Genomic DNA, 15,090 nt, shown 5'->3' with positions numbered 1-15,090 from the left:
TTGGCCCCTATGTATAAAGACTAGGGTAGTGTGGATGGTTGGTCCCTATGTATAAAGACTAGGGTAGTGTGGATGGTTGGTCCCTATGTATAAAGACTAGGGTAGTGTGGATGGTTGGTCCCTATGTATAAAGACTAGGGTAGTGTGGATGGTTGGCCCCTATGTATAAAGACTAGAGTAGTGTGGATGGTTGGTCCCTATGTATAAAGACTAGGGTAGTGTGGATGGTTGGCCCCTATGTATAAAGACTAGGGTAGTGGGGATGGTTGGCCCCTATGTATAAAGACTAGGGTAGTGTGGATGGTTGGCCCCTATGTATAAAGACTAGAGTGGATGGTTGGTCCCTATGATATAAAGACTAGGGTAGTGTGGATGGTTGGGCCCTATGTATAAAGACTAGGGTAGTGTGGATGGTTGGCCCCTATGTATAAAGACTAGGGTAGTGTGGATGGTTGGCCCCTATGTATAAAGTCTAGGGTAGTGTGGATGGTTGGCCCCTATGTATAAAGACTAGGGTAGTGTGGATGGTTGGCCCCTATGTATAAAGACTAGGGTAGTGTGGATGGTTGGTCCCTATGTATAAAGACTAGGGTAGTGTGGATGGTTGGTCGCTATGTATAAAGACTAGGGTAGTGTGGATGGTTGGCCCCTATGTATAAAGACTAGGGTAGTGTGGATGGTTGGCCCCTATGTATAAAGACTAGAGTAGTGTGGATGGTTGGTCCCTATGTATAAAGACTAGGGTAGTGTGGATGGTTGGCCCCTATGTATAAAGACTAGGGTAGTGTGGATGGTTGGCCCCTATGTATAAAGACTAGGGTAGTGTGGATGCTTGGTCCCTATGTATAAAGACTAGGGTAGTGTGGATGGTTGGGCCCTATGTATAAAGACTAGGGTAGTGTGGATGGTTGTCCCCTATGTATAAAGACTAGGGTAGTGTGGATGGTTGGCCCCTATGTATAAAGACTAGAGTAGTGTGGATGGTTGGTCCCTATGTATAAAGACTAGGGTAGTGTGGATGGTTGGCCCCTATATATAAAGACTAGGGTAGTGTGGATGGTTGGCCCCTATGTATAAAGACTAGAGTGGATGGTTGGTCCCTATGAATAAAGACTAGGGTAGTGTGGATGGTTGGCCCCTACGAATAAAGACTAGGGTAGTGTGGATGGTTGGCCCCTACGTATAAAGACTAGGGTAGTGTGGATGGTTGGCCCCTATGTATAAAGACTAGGGTAGTGTGGATGGTTGGCCCCTATGTATAAAGACTAGGGTAGTGTGGATGGTTGGGCCCTATGTATAAAGACTAGAGTAGTGTGGATGGTTGGCCCCTATGTATAAAGACGAGAGTGGATGGTTGGCCCCTATGTATAAAGACTAGGGTAGAGTGGATGGTTGGGCCCTAAGTATAAAGACTAGAGTGGATGGTTGGTCCCTATGTATAAAGACTAGAGTGGATGGTTGGCCCCTATGTATAAAGACTAGGGTAGAGTGGATGGTTGGGCCCTAAGTATAAAGACTAGAGTGGATGGTTGGTCCCTATGTATAAAGACTAGAGTGGATGGTTGGTCCCTATGTATAAAGACTAGAGTGGATGGTTGGTCCCTATGTATAAAGACTAGGGTAGTGTGGATGGTTGGTCCCTATGTATAAAGACTAGGGTAGTGTGGATGGTTGGTCCCTATGTATAAAGACTAGGGTAGTGTGGATGGTTGGTCCCTATGTATAAAGACTAGGGTAGTGTGGATGGTTGGTCCCTATGTATAAAGACTAGGGTAGTGTGGATGGTTGGCCCCTATGTATAAAGACTAGGGTAGTGTGGATGGTTGGGCCCTATGTATAAAGACTAGGGTAGTGTGGATGGTTGGCCCCTATGTATAAAGACTAGGGTAGTGTGGATGGTTGGTCCCTATGTATAAAGACTAGGGTAGTGTGGATGGTTGGGCCCTATGTATAAAGACTAGGGTAGTGTGGATGGTTGGCCCCTATGTATAAAGACTAGGGTAGTGTGGATGGTTGGCCCCTATGTATAAAGACTAGAGTAGTGTGGATGGTTGGTCCCTATGTATAAAGACTAGGGTAGTGTGGATGGTTGGCCCCTATGTATAAAGACTAGGGTAGTGTGGATGGTTGGCCCCTATATATAAAGACTAGGGTAGTGTGGATGGTTGGCCCCTATGTATAAAGACTAGAGTGGATGGTTGGTCCCTATGATTAAAGACTAGGGTAGTGTGGATGGTTGGGCCCTATGTATAAAGACTAGGGTAGTGTGGATGGTTGGCCCCTATGTATAAAGACTAGGGTAGTGTGGATGGTTGGGCCCTATGTATAAAGACTAGAGTAGTGTGGATGGTTGGGCCCTATGTATAAAGACTAGGGTAGTGTGGATGGTTGGCCCCTATGTATAAAGTCTAGGGTAGTGTGGATGGTTGGCCCCTATGTATAAAGTCTAGGGTAGTGTGGATGGTTGGCCCCTATGTATAAAGACTAGGGTAGTGTGGATGGTTGGCCCCTATATATAAAGACTAGGGTAGTGTGGATGGTTGGCCCCTATGTATAAAGACTAGAGTGGATGGTTGGTCCCTATGATTAAAGACTAGGGTAGTGTGGATGGTTGGGCCCTATGTATAAAGACTAGGGTAGTGTGGATGGTTGGCCCCTATGTATAAAGACTAGGGTAGTGTGGATGGTTGGCCCCTATGTATAAAGACTAGGGTAGTGTGGATGGTTGGTCCCTATGTATAAAGACTAGGGTAGTGTGGATGGTTGGTCCCTATGTATAAAGACTAGGGTAGTGTGGATGGTTGGCCCCTATGTATAAAGACTAGGGTAGTGTGGATGGTTGGCCCCTATGTATAAAGACTAGGGTAGTGTGGATGCTTGGTCCCTATGTATAAAGACTAGGGTAGTGTGGATGGTTGGGCCCTATGTATAAAGACTAGGGTAGTGTGGATGGTTGGCCCCTATGTATAAAGACTAGGGTAGTGTGGATGGTTGGCCCCTATGTATAAAGACTAGAGTAGTGTGGATGGTTGGTCCCTATGTATAAAGACTAGGGTAGTGTGGATGGTTGGCCCCTATGTATAAAGACTAGGGTAGTGTGGATGGTTGGCCCCTATATATAAAGACTAGGGTAGTGTGGATGGTTGGCCCCTATGTATAAAGACTAGAGTGGATGGTTGGTCCCTATGATTAAAGACTAGGGTAGTGTGGATGGTTGGGCCCTATGTATAAAGACTAGGGTAGTGTGGATGGTTGGCCCCTATGTATAAAGACTAGGGTAGTGTGGATGGTTGGGCCCTATGTATAAAGACTAGAGTAGTGTGGATGGTTGGGCCCTATGTATAAAGACTAGGGTAGTGTGGATGGTTGGCCCCTATGTATAAAGTCTAGGGTAGTGTGGATGGTTGGCCCCTATGTATAAAGTCTAGGGTAGTGTGGATGGTTGGCCCCTATGTATAAAGACTAGGGTAGTGTGGATGGTTGGCCCCTATGTATAAAGACTAGGGTAGTGTGGATGCTTGGTCCCTATGTATAAAGACTAGGGTAGTGTGGATGGTTGGGCCCTATGTATAAAGACTAGGGTAGTGTGGATGGTTGGCCCCTATGTATAAAGACTAGGGTAGTGTGGATGGTTGGCCCCTATGTATAAAGACTAGAGTAGTGTGGATGGTTGGTCCCTATGTATAAAGACTAGGGTAGTGTGGATGGTTGGCCCCTATGTATAAAGACTAGGGTAGTGTGGATGGTTGGCCCCTATATATAAAGACTAGGGTAGTGTGGATGGTTGGCCCCTATGTATAAAGACTAGAGTGGATGGTTGGTCCCTATGAATAAAGACTAGGGTAGTGTGGATGGTTGGGCCCTATGTATAAAGACTAGGGTAGTGTGGATGGTTGGGCCCTATGTATAAAGACTAGGGTAGTGTGGATGGTTGGCCCCTATGTATAAAGACGAGAGTGGATGGTTGGCCCCTATGTATAAAGACTAGGGTAGAGTGGATGGTTGGGCCCTAAGCATAAAGATGAGAGTGGATGGTTGGCCCCTATGTATAAAGACTAGGGTAGTGTGGATGGTTGGTCCCTATGTATAAAGACTAGGGTAGTGTGGATGGTTGGTCCCTATGTATAAAGACTAGGGTAGTGTGGATGGTTGGTCCCTATGTATAAAGACTAGGGTAGAGTGGATGGTTGGGCCCTAAGCATAAAGACGAGAGTGGATGGTTGGCCCCTATGTATAAAGACTAGGGTAGAGTGGATGGTTGGGCCCTAAGCATAAAGACGAGAGTGGATGGTTGGCCCCTATGTATAAAGACTAGAGTGGATGGTTGGCCCCTATGTATAAAGACGAGAGTGGATGGTTGGCCCCTATGTATAAAGACTAGGGTAGAGTGGATGGTTGGGCCCTAAGTATAAAGACTAGGGTAGTGTGGATGGTTGGTCCCTATGTATAAAGACTAGGGTAGTGTGGATGGTTGGCCCCTATGTATAAAGACTAGGGTAGTGTGGATGGTTGGCCCCTATGTATAAAGACTATGGTAGTGTGGATGGTTGGCCCCTATGTATAAACACTAGGGTAGTGTGGATGGTTGGCCCCTATGTATAAAGACTAGAGTGGATGGTTGGCCCCTATGTATAAAGACTAGGGTAGTGTGGATGGTTGGCCCCTATGTATAAAGACTAGGGTAGTGTGGATGGTTGGCCCCTATGTATAAAGACTAGGGTAGTGTGGATGGTTGGTCCCTATGTATAAAGACTAGGGTAGTGTGAATGGTTGGCCCCTATGTATAAAGACTAGGGTAGTGTGGATGGTTGGCCCCTATGTATAAAGACTAGGGTAGTGTGGATGGTTGGTCCCTATGTATAAAGACTAGAGTGGATGGTTGGTCCCTATGTATAAAGACTAGGGTAGTGTGGATGGTTGGCCCCTATGAATAAAGACTAGGGTAGTGTGGATGGTTGGCCCCTATGAATAAAGACTAGGGTAGTGTGGATGGTTGGGCCCTATGAATAAAGACTAGGGTAGTGTGGATGGTTGGCCCCTATGTATAAAGACTAGGGTAGTGTGGATGGTTGGCCCCTATGTATAAAGACTAGGGTAGTGTGGATGGTTGGCCCCTATGTATAAAGACTAGGGTAGTGTGGATGGTTGGCCCCTATGTATAAAGACTAGGGTAGTGTGGATGGTTGGCCCCTATGTATAAAGACTAGGGTAGTGTGGATGGTTGGGCCCTATGTATAAAGACTAGGGTAGTGTGGATGGTTGGTCCCTATGTATAAAGACTAGGGTAGAGTGGATGGTTGGCCCCTATGTATAAAGACTAGAGTGGATGGTTGGCCCCTATGTATAAAGACTAGGGTAGTGTGGATGGTTGGCCCCTATGTATAAAGACTAGGGTAGTGTGGATGGTTGGTCCCTATGTATAAAGACTAGGGTAGTGAGGATGGTTGGTCCCTATGTATAAAGACTAGAGTGGATGGTTGGTCCCTATGTGTAAAGACTAGGGTAGTGTGGATGGTTGGGCCCTATGTATAAAGACTAGGGTAGTGTGGATGGTTGGCCCCTATGTATAAAGACTAGGGTAGTGTGGATGGTTGGCCCCTATGTATAAAGACTAGGGTAGTGTGGATGGTTAGTCCCTATGTATAAAAACTAGGGTAGTGTGGATGGTTGGTCCCTATGTATAAAGACTAGGGTAGTGTGGATGGTTGGGCCCTATGTATAAAGACTAGGGTAGTGAGGATGGTTGGTCCCTATGTATAAAGACTAGGGTAGTGTGGATGGTTGGTCCCTATGTATAAAGACTAGAGTGGATGGTTGGTCCCTATGTATAAAGACTAGGGTAGTGTGGATGGTTGGGCCCTATGTATAAAGACTAGGGTAGTGTGGATGGTTGGCCCCTATGTATAAAGACTAGGGTAGTGTGGATGGTTGGTCCCTATGTATAAAGACTAGGGTAGTGTGGATGGTTGGGCCCTATGTATAAAGACTAGGGTAGTGTGGATGGTTGGCCCCTATGTATAAAGACTAGGGTAGTGTGGATGGTTGGTCCCTATGTATAAAGACTAGGGTAGTGTGGATGGTTGGCCCCTATATATAAAGACTAGGGTAGTGTGGATGCTTGGTCCCTATGTATAAAGACTAGGGTAGTGTGGATGGTTGGCCCCTATGTATAAAGACTAGGGTAGTGTGGATGGTTGGCCCCTATGTATAAAGACTAGGGTAGTGTGGATGCTTGGTCCCTATGTATAAAGACTAGGGTAGTGTGGATGGTTGGCCCCTATGTATAAAGACTAGGGTAGTGTGGATGGTTGGCCCCTATGTATAAAGACTAGGGTAGTGTGGATGGTTGGCCCCTATGTATAAAGACTAGGGTAGTGTGGATGGTTGGGCCCTATGTATAAAGACTAGGGTAGTGTGGATGGTTGGCCCCTATGTATAAAGACTAGGGTAGTGTGGATGGTTGGCCCCTATGTATAAAGACTAGAGTAGTGTGGATGGTTGGTCCCTATGTATAAAGACTAGGGTAGTGTGGATGGTTGGCCCCTATGTATAAAGACTAGGGTAGTGTGGATGGTTGGCCCCTATATATAAAGACTAGGGTAGTGTGGATGGTTGGCCCCTATGTATAAAGACTAGAGAGGATGGTTGGTCCCTATGAATAAAGACTAGGGTAGTGTGGATGGTTGGGCCCTATGAATAAAGACTAGGGTAGTGTGGATGGTTGGCCCCTATGTATAAAGACTAGGGTAGAGTGGATGGTTGGGCCCTAAGCATAAAGACGAGAGTGGATGGTTGGCCCCTATGTATAAAGACTAGGGTAGAGTGGATGGTTGGGCCCTAAGTATAAAGACTAGAGTGGATGGTTGGTCCCTATGTATAAAGACTAGAGTGGATGGTTGGCCCCTATGTATAAAGACGAGAGTGGATGGTTGGCCCCTATGTATAAAGACGAGAGTGGATGGTTGGCCCCTATGTATAAAGACTAGGGTAGAGTGGATGGTTGGGCCCTAAGTATAAAGACTAGAGTGGATGGTTGGTCCCTATGTATAAAGACTAGGGTAGTGTGGATGGTTGGTCCCTATGTATAAAGACTAGGGTAGTGTGGATGGTTGGTCCCTATGTATAAAGACTAGGGTAGTGTGGATGGTTGGCCCCTATGTATAAAGACTAGGGTAGTGTGGATGGTTGGCCCCTATATATAAAGACTAGGGTAGAGTGGATGGTTGGGCCCTAAGCATAAAGACGAGAGTGGATGGTTGGCCCCTATGTATAAAGACTAGGGTAGAGTGGATGGTTGGGCCCTAAGCATAAAGACGAGAGTGGATGGTTGGCCCCTATGTATAAAGACTAGGGTAGAGTGGATGGTTGGGCCCTAAGCATAAAGACGAGAGTGGATGGTTGGCCCCTATGTATAAAGACTAGGGTAGAGTGGATGGTTGGGCCCTAAGTATAAAGACTAGAGTGGATGGTTGGTCCCTATGTATAAAGACTAGAGTGGATGGTTGGCCCCTATGTATAAAGACGAGAGTGGATGGTTGGCCCCTATGTATAAAGACTAGGGTAGAGTGGATGGTTGGGCCCTAAGTTTAAAGACTAGAGTGGATGGTTGGTCCCTATGTATAAAGACTAGGGTAGTGTGGATGGTTGGTCCCTATGTATAAAGACTAGGGTAGTGTGGATGGTTGGTCCCTATGTATAAAGACTAGGGTAGTGTGGATGGTTGGCCCCTATGTATAAAGTCTAGGGTAGTGTGGATGGTTGGCCCCTATGTATAAAGACTAGGGTAGTGTGGATGGTTGGCCCCTATGTATAAAGACTAGAGTAGTGTGGATGGTTGGTCCCTATGTATAAAGACTAGGGTAGTGTGGATGGTTGGCCCCTATGTATAAAGACTAGGGTAGTGTGGATGGTTGGCCCCTATATATAAAGACTAGGGTAGTGTGGATGGTTGGCCCCTATGTATAAAGACTAGGGTAGTGTGGATGGTTGGTCCCTATGTATAAAGACTAGGGTAGTGTGGATGGTTGGGCCCTATGTATAAAGACTAGGGTAGTGTGGATGGTTGGTCCCTATGTATAAAGACTAGGGTAGTGTGGATGGTTGGGCCCTATGTATAAAGACTAGAGTGGATGGTTGGTCCCTATGTATAAAGACTAGGGTAGTGTGGATGGTTGGTCCCTATGTATAAAGACTAGGGTAGAGTGGATGGTTGGCCCCTATGTATAAAGACTAGAGTGGATGGTTGGCCCCTATGTATAAAGACTAGGGTAGTGTGGATGGTTGGGCCCTATGTATAAAGACTAGGGTAGAGTGGATGGTTGGCCCCTATGTATAAAGACTAGGGTAGTGTGGATGGTTGGGCCCTATGTATAAAGACTAGGGTAGTGTGGATGGTTGGGCCCTATGTATAAAGACTAGGGTAGTGTGGATGGTTGGTCCCTATGTATAAAGACTAGGGTAGTGTGGATGGTTGGGCCCTATGTATAAAGACTAGAGTGGATGGTTGGTCCCTATGTATAAAGACTAGGGTAGTGTGTATGGTTGGTCCCTATGTATAAAGACTAGGGTAGAGTGGATGGTTGGCCCCTATGTATAAAGACTAGAGTGGATGGTTGGCCCCTATGTATAAAGACTAGAGTGGATGGTTGGCCCCTATGTATAAAGACTAGGGTAGTGTGGATGGTTAGTCCCTATGTATAAAGACTAGGGTAGTGTGGATGGTTAGTCCCTATGTATAAAGACTAGGGTAGTGTGGATGGTTGGTCCCTATGTATAAAGACTAGGGTAGTGTGGATGGTTGGGCCCTATGTATAAAGACTAGGGTAGTGTGGATGGTTGGTCCCTATGTATAAAGACTAGGGTGGATGGTTGGTCCCTATGTATAAAGACTAGGGTAGTGTGGATGGTTGGTCCCTATGTATAAAGACTAGGGTAGTGTGGATGCTTGAGAGAAACCAAAAGAAAGTAATTGTTTGAATGAGGCAGTAGAAACCCCTATAGTGATTTTTAACCACTTGTCAGCAAACTTGTTTAGATATTTTTTTTGAAAGAATCTCACTATTCTATGATCTGATGAAGCCCATTTTCCCACAGCACTGACACACTGGGTAACACATGGACATAGAGAAGGCCATACTGTGTAAAAGCCATGGGGTGGTATAGAACCTATAGAAAAAGGCTTGTGTTACCCTGGCAATTTGACTGGTAAACTCAGGGTAGGTTTACAATGGCTGCCAGTCCAACCATTATGCCATCATTGACTTGAATGGGGAGGCCCATTCTATAGATTATATGTATATGGGTGCAGATGGCAAAGACTAGAGGAAGGAATCATTTTAACTTCATGTGAATAAAAGCCCATTTTAAAAAAATAAAAAAAAAACGTGTACATCTTCTATATTTAAAGTGTAGGGCTTTAGCCACTGGTCAGCCTACTGTAGCATCCCTATTTTACACTTAATATTTATGTTATTGTGTGTGTGTGTGTGTGTGTGTGTGTGTGTGTGTGTGTTATGGAACTAAGATGCGTTACAATAACAACAACCCCGATCATCATTAGTTTAACTGTAACTGCAATCAAACATGATGTCGCGTTCATGTGCAAGTCAGAACTAAGACATTTTCGACTTGCCAAACGATTGAACGCAGCACCGTGTATAACACTACAACCAGTTAGAAGAAAAACAAACAAAAAAAAAATCGAACATTTTAGAGTTTCCTAGTTCCAACTAGTACGTGAACGCGGCGTGAAAGATATAGACAGGACAAGGGCTTAAAACTGTGAAGAAGACGTAGAGGATGAAATAGGTTATGATATTCAACGTCCATCTTCAGCTCAGTCAAAATGACGACTGCCGGTGGATACCATTTAACGTGGAAAACGGGAGTGATATAAGCACACGCAGCACTGACAGCTCTAGCGACCTGAAATGCCGCCGTTCACGACAAAATGGAGATGGATGGTTTAAATAATGTAGAAATAATGTTGCCAACCTACCCAGTAATAGCAGCCGATGAGTCTGTTTGTACTCCCGTTTGAGCTCCTTTAACGCCCTGTCAATATTCTTACTGATTTTCTTCGCCTCCCTCTCGGCCTCCTTCTCCTCCACCAGCAGTTTGTCCCAGTTTTTCTGTTTTTGGGTGCTGGTTGTTTTCTGCAGCAGCTGTAATCGTCGACTACGGTCCTTGCCCGTTCCCTTGCCTACTCCGCTTCCACCCCCGTTCTGTATGAGCACTACATCGGTACCCGTGTTGTCTCTACCGCGGGGCTCCCTAGGCGGGAGCTTGACTGTGTCCCCATGGCGTACTTGGCTGCTACCGTCTCGAAGCGACGAGGTATCACCATAACCCCCTGTGTTCTCTTGACGAGTCCCCCCGGTTCGGTAAGGTACAGCTGGATCTGGAGGCTGATCCGAGTCCGAGGTAGCGTTCGATATAGACCCGCTTAAGTCCCCGAAGAGCCGGGGACGCAAACTGTAGCACAGCCCCATGTTGGTGTGGCCAATATTTTTCCTCTGTAATTGTGGTATTTCATAAATTTTAAATATAGAAAAAAATCCGCTTTCACGTACCAGGTTTAGCACGAGATCGTTACATTCGAGCTCCAGTGTGATGTGATTAAATTGAAAATTTGATCCGAAAAGGTGAATGAATTATGTTCCAACATTTGCTATTTGTCATTTTTCACCAGTCAGCCTACGCTCCGTAGTTAGTGGATCACCTGATACCATACTGGACACTGCGGGTCCACCTTACCGTAAGTAAACCAAAAGCATAAGCAGGCAGAAAAAGTCAGCCGTCCACTGTGCAATTGGACCAAATCTACTGGCCGCTTTTTTAGGGGAAAGACACAGAACGTCATATTTACTACAGTAAGGCCATTTCGAGGAAGAATGCTGGTCATGGATTTTAATTTCACACATAAAAAAAAGACCACACTAGTGTCTGCATGCCAGTAGTTATCAAATGTTATTGATCACATACACATGTTTATCAGATGTTATTGATCACATACACATGTTTATCAGATGTTATTGATCACATACACATGTTTATCAGATGTTAATGGTCACATACACATGGTTAGCAGATGTTAATGGTCACATACACATGGTTAGCAGATGTTATTGATCACATACACACGGTTAGCAGATGTTATTGATCACATGGTTAGCAGATGTTATTGGTCACATACACATGGTTAGCAGATGTTATTGGTCACATACACGTGGTTAGCAGATGTTAATGATCACATACACACGGTTAGCAGATGTTATTGATCACATGGTTAGCAGATGTTATCGCGAGTGTAGTGAAATAATTGTGCTTCTAACCTCAGAGAAAAAAGAAACGTCCTCTTACTGTCAACTGTGTTTATTTTTCAGAAAACTGAACGTGTAAATATTTGTATGAACATAATAAGATTCAACAACTGAGACATAAACTGAACCTGTTCACCAGACATTCTACCTGTCCCAGACCTGCTGTCCCAGACCTGCTGGAACTCTGACCTGTTCACCGGACGTGCTACCTGTCCCAGACCTGCTGGAACCCTGAGCTGTTCACCGGACGTGCTACCTGTCCCAGACCTGCTGTCCCAGACCTGCTGACCAGACATTCTACCTGTCCCAGACCTGCTGTCCCAGACCTGCTGGAACTCTGACCTGTTCACCGGACGTGCTACCTGTCCCAGACCTGCTGGAACCCTGACCTGTTCACCGGACGTGCTACCTGTCCCAGACCTGTTGTCCCAGACCTGCTGGAACCCTGACCTATTCACCGGACGTGCCACCTGTCCCAGACCTGCTGTTTTCAACTCTCTAGAGACAGCAGGAGCGGTAGAGATACTCTCAAAGATCGGCTATGAAAAAGCCAACTGACACTTACTCTTGTGTTACTGACTTGTTGCACCCTCGACAACTACTATGATTATTATTATTTGACAATGCTGGTCATTTATGAACATTTGAACATCTAGGCCATGTGCTGTTATAATCTCCACCCGGCACAGCCAGAAGAGGACTGGCCACCCCTCATAGCCTGGTTCCTCTCTAGATTTCTTCCTAGGTTTTGGCCTTTCTAGGGAGTTTTTCCTAGCCACCGTGCTTCTACACCTGCATTGCTTGCTGTTTGGGGTTTTAGGCTGGGTTTCTGTACAGCACTTTGAGATATCAGCTGATGTCCGAAGGGCTATATAAATACATTTGTTTTGAAATTTGATTTGACTAACAGAAATGGAATAATGTGTCCCTGAACAAGGGGGGGGGGGTCAAAATCAAAAGTAACAGTCAGTATCTGCTGTGGCCACCAGCTGCATTAAGTACTGCAGTGCATCTCCTCGTTTACATTACATTTACGTCATTTAGCAGACGCTCTTATCCAGAGCGACTTACAAATTGGTGCATTCACCTTAAGATATCCAGTGGAACAACCACTTTACAATAGTACATCTATATCTTTTTTTGGGGGGGGGGGGGTGGAGGACTGAAGGATTACTTAATCCTATCCCAGGTATTCCTTAAAGAGGTGGGGTTTCAGGTGTCTCCGGAAGTTGGTGATTGACTCCGCTGTCCTGGCGTCGTGAGGGAGCTTGTTCCACCATTGGGGTGCCAGAGCAACGAACAGTTTTGACTGGGCTGAGCGGGAACTGTGCTTCCGCAGAGGTAGGGGGGCCAGCAGGCCAGAGGTGGATGAACGCAGTGCCCTTCTTTGGGTGTAGGGACTGATCAGAGCCTGAAGGTACGGAGGTGCCGTTCCCCTCACAGCTCCGTAGGCAAGCACCATGGTCTTGTAGCAGATGCGAGCTTCAACTGGAAGCCAGTGGAGTGTGCGGAGGAGCGGGGTGACGTGAGAGAACTTGGGAAGGTTGATGGACTGCACCAGATTTGCCAGTATTTGCTGTGAGATGTTACCCCACTCTTCCACCAAGGCACCTGCAAATTCCCGGACATTTCTGGGGGGAATGGCCCTAGCCCTCACCCTCCAATCCAACGGGTCCCAGACGTGCTCAATGGGATTGAGATCCGGGCTCTTCGCTGGCCATGGCAGAACACTGACATTCCTGTCTTGCAGGAAATCACGCACAGAACAAGCAGTATGGCTGGTGGCATTGTCATGCTGGAGGGTCATGTCAGGATGAGCCTGCAGGAAGGGTACCACATGAGGGAGGAGGATGTCTTCCCTGTAACGCACAGCGTTGAGATTGCCTGCAATGACAACAAGCTCAGTCCGATGACGCTGTGACACACCGCCCCAGACCATGACGGACCCTCCACCTCCACCAGAGTACAGGCCTCGGTGTAACGCTCATTCCTTCGACAATAAACGCAAATCTGAGCATCACCCCTGGTGAGACAAAACCGTGACTCATCAGTGAAGAGCACTTTTTGCCAGTCCTGTCTGGTCCAGCGACGGTGGGTTTGTGCCCATAGGCGACGTTGTTGCCGGTGATGTCTGGTGAGGACCTGCCTTACAACAGGCCTACAAGCCCTCAGTCCAGCCTCTCTCAGCCTATTGCGGACAGTCTGAGCACTGATGGAGGGATTGTGCGTTCCTGGTGTAACTCAGGCAGTTGTTGTTGCCATCCTGTACCTGTCCCGCAGGTGTGATGTTCGGATGTACCGATCCTATGCAGGTGTTGTTACACGTGGTCTGCCACTGCGAGGACGATCAGCTGTCCGTCTTTGTCTCCCTGTATCACTGTCTTCGGCGTCTCACAGTACGGACATTGCAATTTATTGCCCTGGCCACATCTGCAGTCCTCATGCCACCTTGCAGCATACCTAAGGCACATTCACGCAGTTGAGCAGGGACCCTGGGCATTTGTCTTTTGGTGTTTTTCAGAGTCAGTAGAAAGGCCTTTTTAGTGTCCTGAGTTTTCATAACTGTGACCTTAATTGCCTACCGTCTGTAAGCTTTTAGTGTCTTAACGACCGTTCCACAGGTGCATGTTCATTAATTGTTTATGGTTCATTGAACAAGCATGGGGAAACCGTGTTTAAACCCTTTACAATGAAGATCTGTAAAGTTATTTGGATTTTTACTAATTATCTTTGAAAGACAGGGTCCTGAAAAAGGGACGTTTCTTTTTTTTTTGCTGAGTTTAGTTCTGACACTGCAGCAATATCTACCAAGTAATATCTAACAATTCCACAAGAAATACCTAATACACACAAATCTAAGTAAAAGAATGGATAAGAATATATAAATATAATTATATGGATGAGCAATGTCAGTGTGGCAAAGGCTAAGATGCAATAGATGGTATAGAATACAGTATATACACATGAGATGAGTAATGCAAGATATGTAAACATTATTAAAGTGACTAGTGTTCCATTTATTAAAGTGGCCAATGATTTCAAGTCTGTATGTAGGCAGCAGCCTCTCTGTGTTAGTGATGGCTGTTTGACAGTCTGATGGATTGAGATAGAAGCTATTTTTCAGTCTTCTGGATGGTAGCGGGGTGAACAGGCTGTGGCTCGGGTGGTTGTTGTCCTTGATGATCTTTTTGGCCTTCCTGTGACATCGGGTGGTGTAGGTGTCCTGGAGGGCAGGTAGTTTGCCCCTGGTGATGCGTTGTGCAGACCGCACCACACTCTGGGCGGTGCAGTTGCCATACCAGGTGGTGATACTCTCAATTGTACATCTGTAAAAGTTGGTGAGGGTTTTAGGTGACAAGCCACATGTCTTCAGCCTCCTGAGGTCGAAGAGGCGCTGTTGCACCTTCTTCACCACACTTGTCTGTGTGGGTGGACCATTTTCTGCATGCCTGTAGTTATACTGCATGCCAGTAGTTATTCTGCATTCCCGTAGTTGTGACGCTGTCTATAGTTATAGGCCTAGGCATTGTGAAAGTCATGTTGTTACTGATGGTCTTGTGTGTGTGTGTGTTATGTCACCCTGTAGCCTTCTACTGTAAAGTTAGCCATGCTGACTATCCCACGGCTGCCACCAATGTAGCAGTTGGGGGGGAAATCTACTGGGCCAGGGTGGTACTTAAACTAGCGACCTGGTGTTTACAATCAAGTGTGTAGCATATCACCTGTGGAAAACAGAAAGGAAAACGCCGCACACTGCTGCTCATGCTCC

The 15,090-nt window shown here is 46.2% G+C and overlaps 1 protein-coding gene across 1 annotated transcript in view; it reads right to left on the bottom strand.

Annotated features, from left to right (window-relative positions):
• Positions 1-10,740, bottom strand: part of LOC106596458 (guanine nucleotide-binding protein G(olf) subunit alpha) — a 145,203-nt gene extending 134,463 nt beyond the window's left edge. Inside the window, exon 1 of the mRNA XM_045714411.2 lies at positions 9,998-10,740. Coding sequence (XP_045570367.1) covers positions 9,998-10,490 — 493 coding nt within the window. The 5' untranslated portion in view covers positions 10,491-10,740. The remainder of the gene's footprint in view (positions 1-9,997) is intronic.
• Positions 10,741-15,090: the final 4,350 nt, after the last annotated feature.

This window comes from Salmo salar, chromosome 03, assembly GCF_965601325.2.
Source record: "Salmo salar chromosome 03, fSalSal1, whole genome shotgun sequence".
NCBI lineage: Eukaryota > Metazoa > Chordata > Actinopteri > Salmoniformes > Salmonidae > Salmo > Salmo salar.
This window is presented reverse-complemented; position numbering and strand designations above follow the sequence as displayed.